Raw genomic sequence first — 24,604 nt, 5'->3', positions numbered from 1 at the left:
AAATGAAAGCTTAAAATTGCAAAATGCAGGTTGGTTTCCACATAGAAAAGAAGAGGATAGAATTTTAGTTGATGAGAATGGAAAATTCTCCGATCTATACCACTAAAACTGCTAATGGGATTCTTTGAAGATTACAGAAAATATAATTAATATGACACAAGAGTTGGTTCTTATCAGATCTAATAATGATGTAGATGGAGTTTTCTTTAAGGATGATGTAACACCTCCATCTACAACTTTAGAAAGTCCAAAGGTTTCTTTTGATAAAATCTATTGGAAAGTACCGCACTAGTTGATTCTAGTTGGTATACCACAACAACTAGCTCTCACTAGAATACTGGAGTCAAATAAAGATATACTAACTGGATTTAGAAGTTGGGAACTTATTGAATACTCTTCGCTAACTGAAACAACACGACACACATGGCCTGTAAAAACAACTAGTAAATTGAAGCTCCCCGTCATGTAATAACTGCCTTTCAAGAAAATCGAAAAGAAGATATTAAAAAAAAAAAAAAAAAAAAAAAAAAAAAAAAAAAATTAAAAAATTATTAATTACTAATATCGCTATTAGGGGTTGATGGTATAAGGGTGGAAAATTTGTTGTATGTATTTTTAATGCCAATGTCATAAAAAATAAAAATAAAAAACATATCTACTGGGGAATAAAAAATAGATTACAACCTATTCTCAGACCTGCTACCGAATATACATATAAATTTCGTAATCGGTCGTAAGCTTTTTCGGAGGAGTAAGGAAATTCAAAACTGTGACGCGAGAATTTTAAGGTGCGTATTCATTATCCGAACGAACGAACGAACGGCCGCATGCGTTCGGTCCCCGTCTAAATACCGCACTTTCATTCGTTCGTTCGTCTGTTCGGATAATGAATACGCACCTTAAAATTCTCGCGTCACAGTTTTAGTTACCATACTCCTCCGAAAAGGCTTGACCGATTCTGATGAAATTTTATATATGTATATTCAGTAGGTCTGAGAGTAGGTTGTAATCTATTTTTATTCCCCGAAGTGATAAGGGTAGCCAATCCCAATTTTTTAGATATTTTTATTTTTTTATGACGTGGCATTAAAAATACATACAACCCTTAATTTTCACCCTCCAACCATCAACCCCTATTTTAATAGCGATATTAGTAATTCAATAATTTTTAACCCTCGTGGAATAAAAATTACTGTTGTCCCATAAAAATAATATTTATATGGCAAAACAACGTTTGCCGAGTCAGCTAGTGTTTTAAAAAATAATATATATAATAACCTAATTATACAGGACATTAAAAAGTGTCTTGTACAAATTTTTATTAAATATAGATGACAAACATTTATTATTTATTTGTCTACTATCACATTTTATTATATAAAAAATTATATAAGACTTTAATCCACTTTCGATTGCTTAGAAAATTCTCATGGATTATCTTTATCATCCTGATTTAATGAGCTGTAAGGATATCACAAAATCTTAATCTACTAAAACAGTATATATAGAGTCCGATGAAGATGAGAAATTATACATACACATCGACTTTCAGTGTGTAACGGTCTTAGATCAGAAAAAAAATAAACTTTTTCACCATGCTGAAGTTCGTAGTTTTGGCTGTTGCTGTTTTTGCCGTAGGTAAGTATCAATATAGTTAGTTTTTTGGTTTTTCCTTATTAATTTTCTTTATTTAATCTTTTTATTAAAAGGTGCCTCAGGCTGGCGTATCAATCCAACACCTTCCTGCAGTACAGGTTGAATCCGAAGACGCTCCAACATTCCAAGTCCTCCCCGGCGGAATCCAAATCGAATCTGAGAACAGTCCATCATTCCAAGTCCTTCCTGGCTTGGTTCCAGTTGAATCTGAAAACAGCCCATCATTCCAAGTCCTTCCTGGTGGAATCCAAGTTGAATCCGACGTTCCTTCAATCCAACACCTGCCTGGATTACAGGTTGAATCCGACTCTCCATCTTTCTCTCACCTTCCTGGACTAGTTGCTGAATCAGACTCACCATCTTTCTCTCACCTTCCTGGACTAGTAGCTGAATCAGACTCTCCATCTTTCTCTCACCTTCCTGGACTAGTACCTGAATCCGACTCACCATCTTTCTCTCACCTTCCTGGACTTGTTGCTGAATCCGACTCTCCATCGTTCTCTCACCTTCCCGGAGTACAAGTTGAACAAGACCCATGCGCCGTTTGCTTTGGACAAATGAAATTGTTGGTGTCTGCTTTGCAAGAAGTTGTTGCTAACTAAGACGTTACGTTAAATGAATTTTTTGATTGATATTTAATAAATTGCACTAACAGCTTAAACTATGTTTTTACTAACGTATCCCATTTCCTTATTAGTTAAAACTCTTTATTTATTATTAGACCTTAAACTATAAAAAACTGTTAACTTAGATTGTTACTATAATCATTTCAACGATATTTTGTAAGAATCTTAAAAGTACTATATACTATATATAAACCTAAAAGTTGTACAGATTAAATTACAAGCCCAAAGGTGTCATCTAGACTCGTGTTATGTAGGAATGTCTGGATGAGCTTGGAGTTTTGGAAGAAAGGAAAAGAATAAAACTATGTAGGTGTCAGGCCATAGCGGCATCCAAGATAACGAAAAAGCCGACGAACTAGCAAGGCAAGGATCATCTATCCGTAATTCTATCTTGGTCCAGAGTTAGTATTGGGAATACCCAAACGGATGACGTACTGCAGTAACACAGTGTAAGCAGGACACAGTATAAGAGACTGGGTGCAGACACAGGAAGGAGACAAACACAATAGGCTTTACATGTTTCCGGCATAGGACGGTCATAGTTATGGTTTATGGAAAAAAACATATATACAAGACTTGGAGCCTATTGTACTTCCTATTGTGCTTAAGTGTCTACAGCTCAATATACACACAACCAAGCTTATATGGAATAATCTATATTTTTGAGAGGTATGAAAATTTTGTGTATATAAATAAAACTCAGTCCTTATTTCAATGACTTTAATGAAAATAATCCATATAGCTATAAAAAAATAAAAACTAGTTGCTAAAATAGACAAATGGTATTTTTTTGGTTTCTTAAAACGAAATTAAGATTTACATTTTTAATAACCAAAAGCAGAAACAAAAGAAATTTGATAATTTTATCAATCCTTGTTGCAACCTTCTAGTTCTTATGCAAATCTTTTGCAAATTATCAACGTTAAGTCTTGGGGTATTTTCCCATTCTGCTACTGTTGCATCAATAAGTTGTGCGATATTTTCTGGATTGTTTCGACGAGCTCTAACCCTTCTTTTGAGCTGGTCTCACAAGTGTTTGATAGAGTTTAGATATGGTGAACATGCAGGCCAGTCCAAAACTAAGACACCATCCGTTTCAAGACATTCTATAGTCACTCTGCTGGTATGGGGAGGTGCAATATCATCGTCCATGAAGTTAAAATTATCCCCAATTGCAGCTCTCCACAGACTAATGATTGGTTCTAGTACTAAATCAACATACTTTCGACCTGTTAAAGTTTGTTGAAGTGGTACCAATAGAGTTTTTGCTCCCAGCATAATACCTCTCCAGAACATTACAGTTCCTCTTTTATATCTTGGTACAGACTTCGCAGCTTGGAGTTTCGCTCGTCTTTTTGGAGCTCTGAGAACCCGCATTCGATGGTCATCTGATCTTAGGCCAATTCTGGTCTCATCCGAAAAAAGAACATTTTGCCAAGTCTCAGTTGTCCAGTTTTGATGTTGAAGGTATATGTTTTCGATACAGTCAATACCCTGGGTAACGCCAACTATCTCTGCTACGTCTCTTTGGGGCATTCCTTCTTCAATGAGAACAATAGTTTTTCCCTTCTGTACATCTTTTAATCTAATATAAGGCATTTTTTTTATTTTTTGGATCGTGAAAATTATCGGACAATCGTGATTTTACTACTGAACACAAAATTAAAAAAAATTCCCAGCAGTCATGTATTCTAAATTATCATGTATACCAATTTTTTTCTGTGCAAGAAATTTAGTCAGAAATAAAAAGTGATTCCATATACGTTTGGTTGTGTGTATTGTACATAATATTCTTACAAATCTTTATTCTTAGAAAGGCTATTAAAAATTCCAAAGTCTACGTTTACCTACTGTCTACTTGCCAGCTCTTTATAATCACAGATGAAGTAGAATGCAGCAAATTGGATTTGAACAAGTGTTTGAAGATAGAGGTATAGAATCTAAAATTTGATGATGATAATGAATTCTTCAACGATTATCACATACGGCTATGAAACTTGGACATTAAACCATTAATTCACACTCCTGGGGATGATACAATTATTGGATTGGTAAGTGTTGTAGTTTAAAACTATTCAGTGTCATTGAAGAAACTGATCACTTCCGTTATGCTCTTTCCCGCGATCTCTCAAGTTGGCTTGGAAATGACGATCGATGACATATACCAATTAATTTTGTGTAGAAAGTGACAGCGACACCTACTTTTTATTCGATAAGTATAGTATATAATATACAAAATAACATAAATTCAATAGAACTCACTGCCAGATTTTCTTTAAAAATTTGAAAATACTGACTCTTCCTTCTTTATTCAGTTTTGAATCCGTTTGCTTAATCCGCAAGCACATATCTGCTATTCCCGAAAGGCCATCTCATAACTATTCACTTAGGAATGCAGAGCACGATCTTTATCTGCCAACCCCGAGCTCAGAACTAGTTAAAGGTTCAATACTGTTCAATGCCAAAAAAATGTACGATCATCTGCCTTTGAATATCAAGTCGCTTTCATTCTTTCCCGCATTTCGCAAAGCTCTAAAATCATACTTACTGGAGATATGCGGTAAACGACTTTTTTGTTGATGTTTAATTATGAACAATTTTGAATTTTAAAATTTTGATCATCTCACAAACTGGTCAAAGGTCAAGTATTTAATATTCTATAACTCTAAAACTATATCTATTTACTGCCTACTGTTCTAAAATTGTCCATCTATATTCTTTTTGTAATTTTAAAGACTTAAATTTTTTTGAATTGTATTATTTGTATTGTGTATTTTTTGTTGTTTGTATTTTTTTTTGTGATTTTGTTGTTTGTGAGTGCTTTGTCGATGAAGCTGTTTTGGCTTTTAATACAATAAAGCGTTGTTTTGTTTTTGTTTTGTTTTATTTTAAATTAATATCTCTAACTCATGTTTTTGTTAGTATCCTTTAAAATATTTTGTTGTTTTATTATATAATTTTTATGGCACTTATTTTCTTATATTCTTATATGTTTAGAAAATAACGAATGTCGTAAATTACATAAATAGTATACTTTTATTAATTACTGAAATAGTCTTGTTACAAAAACAAACTGTCTGAAATAATATTTATTTTTATTCCGAATTTAAGCACCTTTATTTCAAATAAATTAAGAGATTTTTTAATACATATATTATTACCTGATATATCACAAAAATATATGGAAAATATTTAAATAAATCCAGTGGAATGACATGCATATTCATTTATTTACTATACTAGATACATTTTTACTATCTACAAGGATTTTTGGATGCTGTATATCAAGTTCAAAATTTTCTCGAAGCACTCTTGGCACACCGCCTCGCTGTCAATAACTTCTTCTTCGGCTTCAACTGCTTCTTCGGTGGATACTTCTTCCTCAGCTTCCGTGGGGTTGTTTTGTCCGATCTCTCCATCTTCTTCTTCAGCCACTGCAGTTGTTGCATCGATTTCTTCTGTTGTTAATTCTTCAACGGGAAAATCGGTAGCAGACGCATAATCCTCGTCTTCTGACTTTTGTTCGTTGAAAATGGGAAAATTGTCGCTGAGTTCTGGGGTGTCAGATTCTGGACTTGGTAATAAGTTGGAAATTATTGGTCCAAACCATCCATTTGTGTCAGCAGAAACTTGGACTATATCCGAAAGAAAAAAGTAAATATTTGGAAAGTTATTATCGTTTAATATTTACCTGAGACAAGGGCTAGAGCAACGAACAAAACTATTATCGACCTCATTGTTTTGATTTGGCGGAACTGTAGTTGAAACTTGATTTTTCCAAGTCTATATATAATGTAATCGCGCGGCGAGATTACTCAATTTATATAGTTCTTAATTCGGCTAAGGCGTTCTAATCACTGAGTTTTATTATTGGATAAATTAATTTAGTATTGTGGTTCGATAAGGAATTGAGAATGTTTATTGGTGGTGTGTAGATAAAACGTAATAAGGAAAGCTTGAATAGTTGATTCCTGATAATGAATTATTCACTCCTGGGACAGTTTCATAAGTGACTAAAAAATGTTTTGTATTTAGTTCTTTAAGTTTTAGTAAATATATGCAGATGGTGGTAGGGTTTACTGGTGGATACTTTATTATTTATTTCCCAAATACGATCTAAAGTGATAAAATTAAGACAGAATGTTACGTTTCTCTATTTCTTTTGTCGTATATGATATTTTTCGAAATAAGATTGATGGTGCCAATATAGACGTTTTATAATATACATTTATGGTATTTTACTTATCTCGATGACTAGCAGGATTTTGAAATAAGCAATACAATATGCATTAAAGGGACATAAACAAGTGACAAAATACCATATCTGAGTGCTAAATTAAATATGCCTTTAATATACAGGGTTGTTCACCACATACCACACGGAGTATTGTAGCTAAACGATTAGATTTTTACAAATTGTAAGTTTGGGTTCGTTGAAGGTCTATTAGAGCTACAATTTAAAAATATTTTTACAAGATACAGAGTCCCAAATAAGTAAAAAATATTATAGTTGTATTTTTTTAAATGGAACACCCTGTATATTATTCTATTTTTGGATTCTACGATTGAAATAAAGGTACATTTGATTAAGGTTTATCACACTTAAACCTTACCGTTTTTGAAATATTTTCAATTTTATGAAATTGTAGTAAAAATTTTAAGGCTTTATTTCTCCCAGGGTATCAAAGTTTTTAATACTAAATATTTACTGAAGATTATTTATTGATCAGATATTGTGTTGCAATAATAAAAATTTTACTACCTTATACAGAGTGTCCAAAAATTTATATTAAATAATTACTAGCTTTAAACGGCAATAACTTGTTTAATTTAAATGGAACACCCTGTATATTTTACGTGAATCAGATGTACAATGTAATTGTCTATGAAATTGTATTATACCATTTTTTACCCATCTCTTGAAGTTTTCGTAGAAAATGCATTTTCTTATAATTTTGACCTCATTTATCACTATACCCATGGAATATTGACATTTCAGATTTTTTTATAGCACCATAATATGTACAAAATGTACAGGTGGTAAATATTGCAAGCCCATTGGCATACAAAAAAACTATTTAAATCTTTGTAAAAGAGTATACCAATTAAATATATCACCATTATTTCCTACAAAAAACACTAATAAATAAATTATTCTAAATAAATGTGGATTTGGCTCAGAAATCAATATAATAATAAGTTATGAAAATGAATGTCTCTGTTTTTATAAATAAGCATTCGTCAATAAATGAAATAAAATTTATAAGGTGTTACTTTTTACCACACTGTCTAATACACACATAAAATTCAGTTTTTTAGTATTTGGAACATTACTTTAACGTAAACAGTCAATTTAATGTAGTTTGAATACTGGGATCATATTAATTGGTCCTCTTTAACAAAAAATATTTAAACAGTTTTATTTTTATTTTTTAATTAACTAAGCGAACTATATCGACAATATTAGTATCTGTGCCCTTTGAAAATTTGTCACATCGTTAAAAATAAGCTAAAATGTCAATATTCCATGGGTATAGTGATAAATGAGGCCTAAATTATAAGAAAATGCATTTTCTATGAAAACTTGAAGAGATGGGTAAAAAATGGAACAATACAATTTGATAGATCACTACATTGTGCATCTGATTCACGTAAAATATATAGGGTGTTCCATTTAAATTAAACAAGTTATTGCCGTTTAAAGCTAGTAATTATTTAATATAAATTTTTGGACACTCTGTATAAGGTAGTAAAATTTTTATTATTGCAACACAATATCTGATCAATAAATAATCTTCAGTAAATATTTAGTATTAAAAACTTTTATACCCTTGGAGAAATAAAGCCTTAATTTTTTTACTGCAATTTCATAAAAATGAAAATATTTCAAAAACGGTAAGGTTTAAGTGTGATAAACCTTAATCAAATTTACCTTTATTTCAACCGTAGAATTTAAAAATAGAATAATATACAAGGTGTTCCATTTAAAAAAATACAACTATAATATTTTTTACTTATTTGGGACACTCTGTATCTTGTAAAAATATTTTTAAATTGTAGCTCTAATACACCTTCAACGAACCCAAAACTTACAATTTGTAAAAATCTAATCGTTTAGCTACAATATTCCGTGTGGTATGTGGTGAACAACCCTGTATACTAAAAAAATGGTCAAGTGCGAGTCGGACTCGCGCACGAAGGGTTCCGTACCATTTATTATCTATACAACATTAGATACTATATTATTATAAACATTTTTTCCGATTTAGCTGAAATTTTGAATGCGCGTATAAGTAAAAATTAAAAAAAAATGTTTAAAAAAAAGTCGCCTTGACTAGGATTCGAACCTGTCTTACTACGGCTCCAACGTCATAGCAGCGTAAAGTCCTAACGCTTTAAACCACGCGGCCACCGAGGACTTGAAAGATTCTATGTAAAATTCTTACTCAAAAGATAATGTTTAGTGAAAGTACTTTTTTATTTATAAACATTTATTTAATTCTGTTTTTAGTATTTGTTCTTATAGCGGCAACATAGATACATTATCTGTAAAAATTTCAACTGTTTAGCTATAACGGTTCATAAGATAGAGCTTTGTGACAGACGGACGGACAGCGAAGCTATAACAGTTCATAAGATAGACCTTTGTGACAGACGAGCGGACGGACGGATAGCGAAATCTTAGTAATAGGGTTCCCGTTTTTACCCCTTGGGTACGGAACCCTAAAAAGGAGTTTTTAAGTTTTAATAAAGTAGTATTAGTTTCGTACTAATGTACTGATTTTTTGTGGTTAAGATCATTTTTAAAAATACAGTGTGGTCAAAAGAAGTTCTTTCAAGCATATTTTGGTTAACAATAGCAACAATTTTCATAGCAAAAAATTAATTAATGGGAAACTAGAATATTCAAATTTAGAAAGATATTGAAATATACAGGGTGTTCCAGCCTGATCGTGTATTAGAAGTTTCTATATAGAGAACTACAATAGCTAGATCAGAGATTTTTTTGCACATTACTGTTTCACAACGAGATCTATCGATTAAAAATATTTTCAATATGGCGGCACTTCTGGAAACGCTCATTTTTTATTACATACTTAAATTCTCTGTAAAATTTTATGTTTTGATATCAAACACTCTATACCCAACATTGACCGTTTTTGAGAAAAAAATATATTCAAAATTTTTGAAGGAAAAAAACTGCCTGTCAAAATAATCTGTATACCTAAACGACAAATTTAGCGATTACCACAGCCACTGTGGCATAAAGAGAAGACATGTGCCTATCTGTTTCAAAAACTAAATTGTTCAAATGTCATATAATATTGGCCGTAGCTGTCATGGAATTGAGCGATTAAAAAATTATCATAAATCATTTTTTTAAACGGAAATCTACTTTTTTATTTCACTTGTGAAAAGGTTTTTTAATTCGTTACTTTTTGATTATCATGTTCCTATACATAAAATAAATCGTTTTGAAGTTATTTAAGATTTAGTTTTAAAGGGTATATTTTTTGGTTTTTTAACCAGTAGCTTATGACTTTAAACGTCACGCGATGTACAACTATATCTGACCATGTTATATTGCCATTAGCTATCACTAAAATACGAGAATATTTTTATAAATACACTTTATAAAGCTTTATAAGGCAGTATTTATAATATACGAAATTCAAATAGTTAGTTTTTTGACAGAAGGAAATAAATTGTAATCTTAATGTCAAAGGAAGCTAGATAAAATCAAGAAAAAAATTACGCTTGCAAATGAAACAACATTTTTAGTTAAAAAAAACATTCTTATATGGGATATAAGTAGAGTAAATATATACCTTTAATCGCAAAAATACTGCGCCAAGTTGGGTTGGCAATGGTGACCATGTACACCCACCATATAATTTTATATATAAAACGACACCAAGCTTTTTTTCGAAGCCAACCCTGCCGCAGTCGTTTTTTTTTTTCGTTTATAATACGAGTATGATCATAGAATATTTCAAAAACCGTGTTATCCAGTAGGTCGTATGTGTATTGTTCTATAAATATTCTATATATGCTCTTTTAATACTTTTGATTATAGTTACAGTTTTTTTAAGCGACTTTTGACGATGGTCATATTAATGTTCCAAGACAAGAAGGTATAATCTACTGAGACGCGCTGCTTATTTCCGGCTGGTACAAAACGGATGAGATCGAAGTAATCTCGCGAGTAAGAGTCGATTTAGAGACACGCTAAATCGGTAGGTTTTTATATAGCAGGACCGCGGTTCGGATGCCGCCTAAATAAAGAAGGTCACGTTCAGATTATCCCTGACAGGAAATAGGAGACTTTAGTTGAAATTACTTTAATTCTTTATTTTATTTCTGTTTTATACAAGATAAGAAAAATATACAAATACAATACTGCTTTTTAATTACACATCATTATGCTTATGTTATTTTAATTTCTGCAATAATTATATTTACATGCTCTATAATAGTTATGTAAATTCAATCTGAAATAATTCTAAATATACATATATTAATTTAGGTTGTATCCAGTTTCTAAAGTTGGGTATGGTTTTCCTGTCTCGTTCCTATGAGATGCTTATAATTCTCTTGCTACTAAACACTCTTTCTGAAAAATATTGTTTTCATTGTGCCATTATTGTTACCAAATTAACCAGCGAAAAAATGCTGTTTTTCTGGTTTGTCTGTCACTCATCCGTCATTCAATATCATTTGTGTCGCAGAAAAATAACGAAACTCTCTGAAGATCCATAGTTCATTTACAAAATATGTTTCAACATTATACTCCATTAACAATGGCCAATCATCTTTTTATTATGAACATTTTGGAATTTAATAAACCTTTTCGTATTTAAACGATATTTTTTTTTCAGGAACTGATCCTTACCGTAGTGTACCCACTACCAAGTTGGTTAATACAGATTTTCAACGCAATACAACCTTAATAGAATAACAATTTTATATCAATTAATTTTAATAAATAATGATTATCAACATTAACTATATGCCTAATTATGCAATATGCAACATAATATGTTTTAAATCGACAATTATACATATTGCTTATAATTATTTTAAATAACCCTTTATTTTAACTTAGTAAAGTCTAATCTTTGATCCTAGAGTGAGTGGTCAGAAATTAAATCCTATTACTACTGATAATAATTGTAATGTAACGTAATTACTGTTTTATTGCCAATTACCAATAAGGATACTATTTAATCCTTTCAAAACATTTAATCTCACTACGGTATAATATTTAGTCTTTCGGTTTATTGCACCCCAATTAAGGATTAATAAAAGGATATCATTTTTTTTTGGTAAAATGTACAACGTCTGCTTTAGTTCTTATCAGTGTGACGTATAAAATATATCAAATCTTCTTCATATAAATTGTGACAATTCTCCCTTAGTGAACATTGAGTATTTGGTAACAGCTCTAGAAACATCGCAAAATGAAAGTATTCATTGTTTTGGCTTTGGCGCTTGCCCACGGTAAGTAAATGTAAATTCTATAATATTGTTATTAAAATTATTTATTTCTCAAGGGTTTGCTTTACCCGCCGGAGATGCCCATTTGACCAACCTTCCCGCTGGTATCCAAATCGTTGACACTCCAATTGCTATTAGTAACTTACCTTCTGGCATCCAAATCGTCGGTACACCCGTTGAAATCTCAAACCAACCCGCTGATGTCCAAAGCGAGGATGCTCCAGTTTTCAGCCACTTGCCTTCTCTTGAAAGCGGAAATGTTCCATCTTTCAGTAACCTCCCTGCTGGTATCCCATATTATGAAGAGGCTGTTGAAAGCGAAAACGCTCCAGTATTCAGCGTGTTACCCGGCGGTATTATCAAATCTGAAGTTGAGGCTCCCGTCTATGGACACTTACCCAGTGTGGAAGCTGGTGCTATCATCAGCCATCTCCCAGGAGTTCCATCTGTTGAAAGCGACGCTCCTGTTTTTGCACACTTACCCAGTGTTGAATCTGGTGCCATCATCAGCCATCTCCCAGGTGTAGAATCTGTTGAAAGCGACGCTCCCGTCTATGGACACTTACCCAGTGTTGAATCTGGTGCCATCATCAGCCATCTCCCAGGAGTTCCATCTGTTGAAAGCGACGCTCCAGTTTTCGGTCACTTACCCAGTGTTGAATCTGGCGCCATCATCAGCCATCTCCCAGGTGTAGAATCTGGTGCTATTATCAGCCATCTCCCAGGTGTAGAATCTGGTGCCATCATCAGCCATCTCCCAGGTGTAGAATCTGGTGCCATTATCAGCCATCTCCCAGGTTTAGAATCTGGTGCCATCATCAGCCACCTTCCCGGTGTCCCATCGCTCGACTCTGGCCTTTCCGTCGGCAACGATGCCGTCATTGGACACCTCCCAGCAACCGAACAAGCCGAATCTACCCCAGCTTGCGTCAAATACGTGAGACAGCTTTTGCAAGAAGTTTTGGTTAACTTGCCCGGATCTGCCGCCGAAGAAGACCAGGAATCTTCCATCCTCCCCATTGAAGAAAAAGCTCCCTCCAACGAGAGCAGCAGCCCATCCACTGACGCCAATGACATTAACGCCTGCGCCCGCTGCTTCCAGAAATTGCAGGTCCTCATCGAACAAGCCAATGCTAAAAGCGCTTCTTCCTCTATCACCATCACCAACTTCTAAGAAGGATTTATTAAAAAGGATAATGATTAACATACAAATGTATTTTTTGGCGTTTTAATAAATAACTCAGAATTTTACATAATTGTTTATTAATTATTAGATATTTTTAACAGTTACCCAACACAGTCAGTAGTGCTACAATAATTTTATATACTTTATACGTACAGGGTGGGTTAAATCGCTGTAACTTTTTTGCTATGGAAAATTTTGTATTTTTGTGAAAACATTTCCAAAGCACCTTTTTGCATAGAATTTAATGGTTTAAGTATATTTTTTTATAGAAGGATAAAGCAAATAAACTGTAGAACTTAGAAGTAAATAGAAAAATTGTAAAGATAGACCTTAGATAAAAACGTTGAGACGTTGTAAAACCAATAACCACCCTTGATAACATGTTTTATTTTTAAGTCTGGTGTCTGCTAATAGTTATGTTTTAGGTTAGGTTAAAATTATTTTAATATGTTGTAGCAAGATTTAGTAATGAAAGGTTGATTATATAATTATCATATTTTTCAATAAAAGCAGACGCTAGATAATTTTCTTGTATTTTTTCCATCTTTTTTTTATTCTGAGTAATAATAAGTGACTTAATTTTTTATATATATTTCTTTTTTGTTCTTTATTTTTTTTTTAATATTAAATTTAAATGTTTTCTGAAAAGTCGGCAGTTTTATTTCTATAGTAAAAATAACCAAGAGTGTTTTAAAAGTATATAAATAAGATCCTTATGAACGGGCAGAATATCTCCAGAGCAGTCCAGAAAAGTCTCGAGAAATGAGCTACAGATTTAGAGACAGAGGTTGGGCCGCAATTAAGGTAAGTTATAGTAGATTTGAGAGACTAATATCATCAAGACAAAGCATTAAACATACGCCCCAAAGAGTCGGTGTACTTTTTATCCAAGTTTACCTTCCGCTCAACTTAATTGTTTTTTTATAATTATAAAATAGTCACGCTACCCATAGAAAAGTGATCAATCCGAAAAGATTTGTCACAGAGTCGATATTGGCTTTTTCCGAAATCAAACTGCCGAGGTAATTGAATTCCGCTACATATTCCAATGGTTCTTCTCCGATTTTTATAGCATTGTTGTGATCTTCCGGGGGAGTGCACATGATTTTAGGGTATTTGTGTTCGTTTAGGGTATGTTTTTATCGTTATAACTATACTTTGGTTTGTTTAATTTTTATAGTCAAAGAAAAGTATAATATTGACTGAACTCGCATAAACAGGTCACATTTTTATTTTATAAGCCACTTATTTTTCCGGAGACTATTTTTATTCCTTAGATACGGTGGATTACTTAAATCCTCGACCGGAATAACACTATCAGACAAAGGAGATCGGAATATAATGAAAGATGACCCGGCTAGATTGCAGTCTTAGCGCGACTCCGGTGAAGTCCGTTTTCAGCGCCGCTCCATTGTTTGTCAGATTAGGCGAATCCCCGGAGTTTCGCCCGGAGCCGGTTGCATTTGTCAACGTTAAAACTTAACCAGTCGCAACTTTATTACGGCGTTTTCATTTGGCGAAATGGGTTAATGCCGGTATCTGGATAAATCCGGGAGATATTTTTCAGATGTCTTTTGACGCGCTCGTATTTGAAGCAACCGGAATAAAAATCTTTTATATTATAATCTGTGAGATATACAGGATGTCCCAGGCTGAGCGTGTAATAGAAGTTTCTAGAGAACTACAATATTTATTTCACAACGAGATCTATCGATTAAAAATATTTTCAATATGGCGGCATTTCCGGAAATACCGGAAGTTGACAACAACTTATTTTAAATGGGTACCCTCCCATTTTTTATTGCATACTTAAATTCTCTCTAAAATTCTATGAATATTATATAATATATCTATTTCAAAAATTAAATTGTTAGAGTCTATACTAAATTATAAAATCCTTAAGTGACTGACATACTGATTAATCACGATCCTGCTTAAACCACTCAGTGTAAGAAGCTCAGTTTTGGCATACAGGTTGATTCTAGCGTGTAGAGGTTCGATAAGAAGGGATTTTACGAAATTCCAGTTCCAAGAGGGTGAAACCACCCCTCAAATATTACAATATTTTTTTATTTAAAAAACGGTCAAGTTTCCGAAAAAACGCTTAAACACGTATATTTTATTATGTTTTTTACATATTTTAAGATTTTTTAAAAATATATACAGGGTGTTTCGAAAAATCTGGTCATTGATTAATCACGATCCTGCTTAAAGCGCTTGACGTAAAAAGCTGATTTTTGAAAAACAGATTGACTTTAGGGTGTAGAGGTTCGATAAGAAGGGATTTTTCGAAACTCGAATTCTAAGGGGGTGAAACTATCCCTCAAATATTAAAATATTTTTTATTTAAAAACCGGTGAGTTTTTCGGAAAAAACTCTTAAACACGTATATTTTATTTTGTTGTTTTACATATTTTAAGATTTTTTATAAATCTATACAGGGTGTTTCATAAAATATGACCATTGAGTAATCACGATTCTGCTTAAACTGCTTGACGTTTAAAGCTGCTTTTTGGCAAACGACTGTGGGGTGTAGAGGTTCAATAAGGAGGGGTTTCTCGAATCTCAAATTCCAAGAGGGTGAAAATGCCCCTCAAATATTACAATATTTGTTATTTAAAAAAAAGGTTAGTCTTTCGGGAAAACGCTTGGACAAGCGTAATTTATTTGTTTTTTTTACATATTTTGAAATTTTTTGAAAAATCATACAGAGTGTTCCAAAAAATTGGGTAATTTTTTAACCACGACTCTGCTTAAACTGCTTGACGTAAAAAGCTTATTTTTGGCAAACGGATTTTTCGAAAGTCAAATTCCAACGAGATGAAACTACCCCTCAAATATTACCCAGTTATATTTTTTACCAAGTTACCTTTTTTCTCACGCTGACATAAATGTGAGAAAATTTTATCCAGTTTGTATGTTAATGGAAATTCTTGCTTTGCTTTATCATCACCATTACAAATGATTAATTCGACGCGAATGAAGTCGCTGGTACACGCTAGTGTCTTATAATAATGACCGCAGCTGTCATGGGAATTGAGCGATTAAAAAACTATCATAAATTATTTTTTTTAATCGAGACCCACTTTTTTATTTCACTAGTGAAAAGGCTACTATAGTATATAGTAGTGTTTCTATACCTAAAATAAATTGTTTTTGTTATTTAAGATTTTGTTTTAAAGCGTATATTCTTGATTTTAACCAGTAGACTATGACCTAAAACGCCAAGTGATGTAAAACAATAGATCTGGCCATGTCATATTGTGACACTTTGTTCAAAAAGCAGTATGTTATCAATCATCATTTCCAAGCCAACTTTGCACTGTTTTTCGATCATACAGTAAATTATTAATAATATCAACTATTAGCTATCACTAAAGAGCGAAAATACGAGCTATATTTTTATAAATACACTTTTTAAGCTCTTAAGGAGGCAGTATTTATAATATTGGAAATTCAAATAATTAGTTTTTGATAGATGGAAATAAATTGTCTGACTGTTTGACACTTAATGTCAAAGGAAGCTAGATAAAATAAAAAAATATAAGTTTTTGAACTAAATAAAGAACTTAAAAACGATTTATTTTTGGTATGGGAACATGTATACTCAAAAAGTAAAGGAATTGGAAAACCTTTTCACTAGTGAAATAAAAAAAGTGGGTTTACATTTGAAAAAAAAAATAATCGCTCAATTCCATCACAGCTACCGCCATTACTATATTAAATTTGAACAATTTAATTTTTGAAATAGATAGCCACATGTCTTCTCTTTATGTCACAGTGGCTGTGGTAATCATTAAATTTGACTTTTAGGCTAGACAAATTTTTTTGAAAGGTAGTGTTTTTCGTCCAAAAATATTAAATATTTTTTTTCTCAAAAACGGTCAATGTTAGGTATAAAGTGTTTAACATAAATATTCATCCAATTTTACAGAGAATTTAACATACATATGTAATAAAAATTGGGCACACCCATTTAAAATAAGAAAGTTGCTGTTAACTTCCAGTATTTCGGGAAGTCCGCCATATTGAAAATATTTTTAATCGGTAGATCTCTTTGTAAAACAATAATGAGCAAAAAATCCATGATCTAGATATTGTGGTTCTCTAGAAACTTCTAATGTACGCTCAGCCTGGGACACCCTGTATACCGGGTGGTGCATCGTCGTTGGAAACATAGGAAATCGCACGCAAATTTTAAACTGTCCAAATATTGGCTCCCTGTTAAAATTAATTATTCATTTAAATATTTTGAAGTAGGAGTCCATAAAATACATCAGAATTTATTTTTGAAAATTTTAATTTTAAATCCATTCCTCAAAATAAATTGTCATATAATGTATTATATTAAAATATCATAAAATGTCTATTATCAGAAAATAAATATTAAACTTTACACCTTGCTTCTGATAAATATCTGAAAGCAATTAATTTTATTGAACTAAAATATTTTTCCAAATTTTATTAGTCTAGATTCTGAAAATGTCACCATATGTTGTGTTTTTATTGATATTCGCTATAGGTAAGTATATTTAAAACAATCCCAAATACAAAGTGATTAGTGTAGTAATGTTATAGCCTTTGGTGAGCAAAATGAAGACCCTAGTGTACAGAACAAAGATGCAAAAATGGAGAGAAAAATAAAAGGCATTGCAAAAAACATTGTTGATAAATGGAAAACAGAAGGTTTAACAATAACAAAAGATAAAGTGCAAGAATGGATTGGGAAATTGGATGAAGGTCAAGCCATAGCCAGAAAAGAAGCACTAATGAACAATGCTCAAGATGAGGAGGTAACAGTAGAAGAGGACACAGAACAATTAGATGCTAATACTATGGAAGAAGTAAGAAAAAATGTGGTAGAAACTTTTTCGAAAATAGGAAAAATAAAATGCGACGACTGTGATGGAAAAAATAGTGAACAAAGTGTAAATTATAATAATTTAGACGTTGATGAGTTAAAGCGAATGCAGGAACAAGTGAAACAGTTTCAACAGGTTGAAAAAATGTCAAAACTAGCAAAAGTAATGAAGGGATTATCAAATTTTGATGTGTTCAAGAAAATTATCGATTTAGGACCTTCGTTAAAAAATCTGATCAATCCCAAAGAAGACAGAGAGGAACTATAATAAAAATATATATTTATTAAAAAAGGAAAACTGAATAAACTTTATTTAAAATTAATAATTGTAGTATTATTGAATTGTTATTTAAGAACAAAAATTTTGATCCGGTTTTAGAAGAACTAAGTAAAACTCTAAACTAAGTGCGGGAATAAAAATGTAATTAATTAACTATAAACAAATTTCTTAATTGAATTGGTTGCTACTGATAATAAATTAACTACTTACTGGTTATAAAAAATATTCCAAAAGGGGAAAACAGAAAGAAAGTACAGTGCTCACAATTTGAAGGAACATACTTTTACGGAAAGATGCACACATAACCATATTGCTGATGTTAGAAGAGATGATACAGGATGTTCCTATATTCCGAGGACATAGAGCTATTACTTATTTTATTCAGCGTATTTTGCAGATAAAAATAAGTAAAAAAGTTCATACAAATATATAATATTATCTATACTAATATATAAAATCCTTAAGTGACTGACATACTGATTAATCACGATCCTGCTCAAACCACTCAACGTAAGAAGCTCAATTTTGGCATACAGGTTGATTCTAGGGTGTAGAGGTTCGATAAGAAGGGATTTTTCGAAATTCCAGTTCCAAGAGGGTGAAACCACCCCTCAAATATTACAATATTTTTTATTTAAAAAACGGTCAAGTTTCCGAAAAAACGCTTAAACATGTATATTTTGGTATATATCTGGTCATTGATTAATCACGATCCTGCTTAAAGCGCTTGACGTAAAAAGCTGATTTTTGGAAAACAGATTGACTTTAGGGTGTAGAGGTTCGATAAGAAGGGATTTTTCGAAACTCGAATTCTAAGGGGGTGAAACTATCCCCCAAATATTAAAATATTTTTTATTTAAGAACAACACGTATATTTTATTTTGTTGTTTTACATATTTTAAGATTTTTTATAAATTTATACAGGGTGTTTCATAAAATATGACCATTGAGTAATCACGATTCTGCTTAAACTGCTTGACGTTTAAAGCTGATTTTTGACAAACGGATTGACTGTGGGGTTTGATAAGGAGGGGTTTCTCGAATCCCAAATTCTAAGTGGGTGAAAACGCCCCTCAAATATTACAATATTTGTTATTTAAAAAACGGTTAGTCTTTCGGGAAAACGCTTAGACAAGCATAATTTATTTAGTTTTTTTACATATTTTGAAATTTTTAAAAAAATCTTACAGGGTGTTCCAAAAAGTTGGATAATTTCTTAACCACGATTCTGCTTAAACTGCTTGACTGCTTGACGTAAAAAGCTTATTTTTGGCAAACGGATTTTTTGAAAGTCAAATTCCAACGAGATGAAACTACTCCTCTAATATTACTAAGTTATATAATAATATCGCCATATTGTTTTTTCTCATGCTGACATAAATGTGAGAAAATTTTATCCAGTTTGTATGTTAATGGAAATTCTTGCTTTGCTTTATCATCACCATTACAAATGATTAATTTGACGCGAACGAAGTCGCTGGTACATGCTAGTTTATTTATAAAATGCTTAGTTTTGGAGATACAGGGTGTAGAAATTTCATTTTTATTTCGTTTTTTCGAAATCATTTCTGAAGTAATGTCAATATTTGGATTAAAATTGGTATCTCTGAGTAAAAAATATACATTTATGACGTTTTTTACGTAAAAAAAGTCTCTTGGTAAAAATCGCTACGAGTAATGGTTCTAGAGATATTTGGAATCGAAATTATGAATACCTGCCATCATTGACATAGATTAAATATATTGACTAAATGGTTATTAGACTGAAATCATAAATTTGAAGTGTTTTTGTGCCAGAAGTTCAACAGAAGCTGTTTTATCATCATTTTTTCGAAGAAAAATTTATGATTAGTTTAAAAAATAGAAATTTCCCAAATTGGCTATTTCAGTCAAATAACTATCTACTCAACGTGTTTGTTTTTTGTCAATAATGACATGTATTGGCTATTTCCATTCCAAATATCTTCAAAATGGTTGCTCGTAGCGATTTTTACCAATAGATATTTTTTACGGGAAAAATGACGGAAATTTATATTTTTTCACTCAGTAGTTTTATACAGGTTCGGACGAAAAGTTATTACTCTCCAAAATAGTTAAAACACATGTAGTTGGCAACCCCTACAACTATGAGTATCAAAATCTTTCTCATGTCAAAAAACTCCGAGACACCAATTTTCATCCAAATATTGACGTTACTTCAGAAATTAATTTGAAAAAATCAAAATAAAAATGGAACTTCAACACCCTGTATTTCCTAAACTAAGCATTTTAGAACATACATTTATACGAACTTTTTTACTTATTTTTAACTGCAGAATATTCTGCCGAAGTTTCCGGAATACAGTTCGGACCACCCTGTATAGGTAAATTGTGTCCAACGAACTTATTTTAATTCCAAAAATACGTATTTGTTCTATTTCCACGGAATATTGAGACACCCTGTATATTTTTTAATAATATCTTGTTGGTTTTGTTTGGTTTTTATTATTAATTGAGCCGTGTGTTAATTATTAATTAATTACTGTCTTGTACAGTGTGTCCCATTTTGGTTGAAATCATAGGGTATCTCCGTTATTAGTGAAGATAGAAGGGTGCGGTTTGCACAAACCTGTCCCACTTTTTCGTCAAACGGAAAATGCTGCAAACAAAATTTTCATAGCCCTCTTCATTTCTGAGCTACAGGGTCTTTTCAAAAATTTTGCAATTTGGGACACCCCCTATATCTCTGTTATTGTTAAAGGTATCGAGAAGGCGAAAACTGCTTATTGTAGAACTTTTTACGTAGAATAGAGTGGCGTAGTCTGTTTTTCTACCAAAAAAATATTTTTGAAAATATGAAAGTTATGTTTTTTCAAATGGAACACCCTGTATATTTATAAATCATATGATCTGTCTTGCTAGGAGCTTCTCAAAAATATATATCACTCTATATTTATTTTCACTATTGCAATATTTAAAATATATTATTTTCTTATTAGTAGGCCGTGATAAATAACAAAAAATTAAAATGGTATTTAATAAAATAGTCATTCACATATTAAAATTTATTTGGGATTGATATATTTTACTTTTGAAATAACTGTTACCATTGAAACTGTGAATATATTTTTCTTTTTTTTATAACGGGATGGGTTTGCAAATATCTAAATCTTGAATTATTAAAGCATTTTTCAGGTGTTCGACATTGTTGTACTGCCCACGATATATTTCCTATTTCAAAAATCCCCAAAATCAGAAATCGAGAACGGCGAAATCCGGGAATCGAGGAAGCTATCAATATGCGTTCATTGGTTCCAATTCATTGATTTGAAAAATAATAATTTAACAGTATTCTAATATTTCCATAGTTATGAGGGGGAATGTTCCCCATCTTGCTGAAAGTATATTTCACGTAAATTAGGTAAAGGAATATCTAAAATTTCTGATACGATAGATTATTCTTACGTATACACGTGTTCCAAGATTTACAAATAGCGGTAGAGAGTTAAGTTTCCCTAATATATAATGAATTTATTAGCGGCTCCCAAAATAAAACAAGAGACAGATAGCAGTCTACTTTTAATAATTTTTTTAGTTTCTTTTATTATCAATCATGGCCTACTAATAAATATGATCTTTTAATAAAAACTTTTAAATATTGCAGTAAATAGTGAAAATAAATATAGAGCGATATATATTTTTGAGAAGCTTATGGCAAGACAGATCATATGATTTATAAATATAAAGGGTGTTCCATTTAAAAAACATAACTTTAGTTCATATGTTCAAAAATATTTTTTTGGTAGAAAAACAGATTACGCCACTACATTCTACGTAAAAAGTTCTACAATAAACAGTTTTCACCTTCTCGATAGCTTTAACAATAACAGAGATACAGGGGGTGTCCCAAATTGCAAAATTTTCAAAAAGGCTCGGAAACGAAGAGGGCTATGAAAATTTTGTTTACGGCATCTTCCGTTTGACAAAAAAGTGAGACAGGTTTGTGCAAACCGCACCCTTCTATCTTCACTAATAACGGAGATACCGTATGATTTCAACCAAAATGGGACACCCTGTACTTGAGTAATTTTTTACCAAGAATCGACAGTTCGGGGAATTTTTATTTCCGTCAGTTATAATTCAGAGATATATTTCTTTTCGGGCAACTATTTTATCGGGTAATTTTCTTTTTAAGTCAATTGTTTTCACGCAATTTTCCTAGATCCATACTAAATATCCTGTTAAAATAAATAACTTATTTTGCATTCTAATAATATCCCATAATAGAAACTCTCCACCACTATTACGCTTGATACATCCATTTTGCCCTTACAAATATCTAGTCGAACCGAAATTGGGAATCATCATTCCTGATATAAGAGTTGGCGAACTAGGAAATCCTGTTCGAGAGTTCAATTTCGGCGAAATCAATTTGTGGAAGGGCGAGAGTATTAGGGCGCCATCAACCTATAAAATGATATTTGCCCGTTAGAAATTGTGATATATCGTTTCTGTTGCGAGACCGTATTCCGAAGAACGATCTCTTGGCGGTGGTAAATAACTTTTTCTGTTTTCTGTTACAGGCAGCCGTTCGGAAGGATTTCTTCGGAAGGGTTATTAAGTGTCCTGCACCCTCACCAGGTAAGTTTGCATGCTGTAAGACTTAATACTATCCTAAGATTATGTTTATGTTTTTTTTTATTAAATAAAATCATATTTAGACTTCAAGTTTTCTGTTAAATTAATTTAAACGAATTAGGAATCACATACAAGGTGGTCCGAACTGTATTCCGAAAACTTCGGCAGCATATTCTGCAGATAAAAATAAATAAAAAAAGTTCGTATAATTGTATGTCCTAAAATGCTTAGTTTCGGAGATACATGGTGTAGAAGTTTCATTTTTATTTAGATTATTTTCAAATAATTTCTGAAGTAACTCCAACATATTAATCAAAATTGGCGTCTGGGAGTTTTTTGACATGAGAAATTTGATTTTGATGTCAATATGACTCGTACTTGTAGAGGGCGCTACCTACATATTTTTAACTGGTTTGAAGAATAATGACTTTTCGTCCGTGCCTGTATAAAACTACTGAGCAAAAAAATATACATTTACGACGTATTCTACGCAAAAAAGATCTCTTGGTAAAAATCGCTACGAGTAATGGTTCTCGAGATATTTGGAATCGAAATTATCAAGACCTACACTGATAAAAAAGATAGACTTGAACTAAAGTCGTCATCGTTCTTAAAAAAAAATAGTGGCAAGAGAATTTATTTTAGCGTAAAAGAAAATATTTTGCCTGAAGAAAAACTCTCTTAACTCAAGAAAACTTTTTCTCTTGAAAAATTCGAAAATTTCTCTTGAATTTCTCTTCTATTTTCATTCAACCAAGTGCAAGTTACTTTGTTTTAAGATAATAACAAAAATACGCTAGGAAGTACTTCATTCAAGAAACCTGGCCATTTTTCCAATAGCTAAATTCTCTTTTGATGAAAAATAATAACGACACGCAAAGACGATGACGAAGGACGGTATATACAATCAGTCGGCAGTCCGATCAGTCCTGTGGATCAGTCTCACGTCGCATTTCATAGGTCGCACATCATAGTACGAACGGGTTTTGTTGCTTGGAATTTTGCATAATTTAATTTCAAAATCAAATTTTTCATGTGAAAAAACCCCCAGATACCAATTTTCATCCAAATATTGACGTTACTTTAATCGAAATCGGAAAAAATCGAAATAAAAATGAAACTTCTACACCCTGTATATCAGAAACTTAGCATTTTAGGACATACATTTATACGAACTTTTTTACTTATTTTTATCTGCAGAAGTTTCCGGAATACAGTTCGGACCACCCTGTATATTGAGTAAAGACCCGCCCTATACGCGCGCTGTCACTATTCTCACTTCCATCAGCTGCTGACTGACGGGGTTCTATTATCGACAAGTCTGACTGTTTTTATTAATAAATATATTGTTTTCATTATTACCTTGCAAAGGTTCAGCCTTCAGAAAACAACGCTTTTGGTCCTCATACTTCTCTGTCTAGTTGTTACTATATTTTTGTTTTGCATTGCATTCGTATGTTATCTACAAATTTTCAGCCTTCAGAAAACAGTTTGGAGGTACTAATTAAAATTACACTTATGCCTTGAAGAAATGAAGAAAACATGTTTTTGCACCCGGCTCTTGGACTAAGAGCAGCAGAGTTTTGTAACATTAAATTAATTAGTAAAAAATCCCATATGATGGGTAATTTATCTGGGACAATTGTATAGTACGTCAATGTAGTTACATAAATTCACAACATGAAATATATTCATCTTGTGATGGTTTGGATAACTCACAATGATATGGAAACAATTTATATTCTACGCGCCCGACAATATAGACGAATGATGGAAAACGACGTATTTGACGTAAGCGCCGCGTACTAAAATATAATTTTCGAATTGGAATCCTCCCTCTCTAAAACAATGATGGTTGATGGCCCGCAGCGATTCGCAGA

At 32.1% G+C, this 24,604-nt stretch overlaps 5 protein-coding genes across 6 annotated transcripts in view; 4 read left to right on the top strand and 1 right to left on the bottom strand.

The window, feature by feature from the left end:
- LOC115883057 overlaps positions 1-2,259 on the top strand; it is a 13,375-nt gene extending 11,116 nt beyond the window's left edge. The window contains exon 3 of the mRNA XM_030901333.1: positions 1,972-2,259. Within this exon, the coding sequence (XP_030757193.1) occupies positions 1,972-2,258 (287 nt within the window). The 3' untranslated portion in view covers position 2,259. The remainder of the gene's footprint in view (positions 1-1,971) is intronic.
- LOC115883055 (chromosome transmission fidelity protein 18 homolog) overlaps positions 1-24,604 on the top strand; it is a 102,188-nt gene that overhangs the window by 74,537 nt on the left and 3,047 nt on the right. Inside the window, exons 7-8 of one of the 2 annotated variants that reach the window (XM_030901331.1) lie at positions 22,670-22,727; positions 24,201-24,287. In XM_030901331.1, the coding sequence (XP_030757191.1) occupies positions 22,670-22,727; positions 24,201-24,232 (90 nt within the window). In that variant the 3' untranslated portion in view covers positions 24,233-24,287. Of the gene's footprint in view, positions 1-22,669; positions 22,728-24,200; positions 24,288-24,604 lie in introns of those variants that run through there. The other variant, XM_030901330.1, reaches the window with a different exon arrangement.
- On the bottom strand, positions 5,494-6,160 carry LOC115883059. Its single transcript, XM_030901335.1, has 2 exons — positions 5,974-6,160; positions 5,494-5,917 (listed from the first exon to the last, which is right to left on the bottom strand). Exons 1-2 carry the CDS (start codon positions 6,017-6,019, stop codon positions 5,541-5,543), a joined length of 423 nt encoding a protein of 140 aa, XP_030757195.1. The 5' UTR covers positions 6,020-6,160; the 3' UTR covers positions 5,494-5,540.
- Positions 11,670-13,031, top strand: LOC115883056. Its single transcript, XM_030901332.1, has 2 exons — positions 11,670-11,783; positions 11,837-13,031. The coding sequence occupies exons 1-2, from the start codon at positions 11,744-11,746 to the stop codon at positions 12,952-12,954; spliced, it is 1,158 nt and encodes a 385-aa protein (XP_030757192.1). The 5' UTR covers positions 11,670-11,743; the 3' UTR covers positions 12,955-13,031.
- Positions 17,398-18,114, top strand: LOC115883058. Its single transcript, XM_030901334.1, has 2 exons — positions 17,398-17,488; positions 17,545-18,114. Exons 1-2 carry the CDS (start codon positions 17,449-17,451, stop codon positions 18,093-18,095), a joined length of 591 nt encoding a protein of 196 aa, XP_030757194.1. The 5' UTR covers positions 17,398-17,448; the 3' UTR covers positions 18,096-18,114.

This window comes from Sitophilus oryzae, unplaced genomic scaffold (genome assembly GCF_002938485.1).
Source record: "Sitophilus oryzae breed Bouriz unplaced genomic scaffold, Soryzae_2.0 scaffold_1802_pilon_pilon, whole genome shotgun sequence".
Lineage (NCBI taxonomy): Eukaryota > Metazoa > Arthropoda > Insecta > Coleoptera > Curculionidae > Sitophilus > Sitophilus oryzae.
This window is presented reverse-complemented; position numbering and strand designations above follow the sequence as displayed.

Coding starts and splice junctions, on each gene's coding strand:
- LOC115883059 (XM_030901335.1), bottom strand. CDS start 6,019: ATGAGGTCGATAATAGTTTTGTTCGTTGCTCTAGCCCTTGTCTCAG. Junction 5,918..5,973: donor TGCTCTAGCCCTTGTCTCAG/GTAAATATTAAA, acceptor TTTCGGATATAG/TCCAAGTTTCTGCTGACACA.
- LOC115883056 (XM_030901332.1), top strand. CDS start 11,744: ATGAAAGTATTCATTGTTTTGGCTTTGGCGCTTGCCCACG. Junction 11,784..11,836: donor GGCTTTGGCGCTTGCCCACG/GTAAGTAAATGT, acceptor TTATTTCTCAAG/GGTTTGCTTTACCCGCCGGA.
- LOC115883058 (XM_030901334.1), top strand. CDS start 17,449: ATGTCACCATATGTTGTGTTTTTATTGATATTCGCTATAG. Junction 17,489..17,544: donor TTTATTGATATTCGCTATAG/GTAAGTATATTT, acceptor GTAATGTTATAG/CCTTTGGTGAGCAAAATGAA.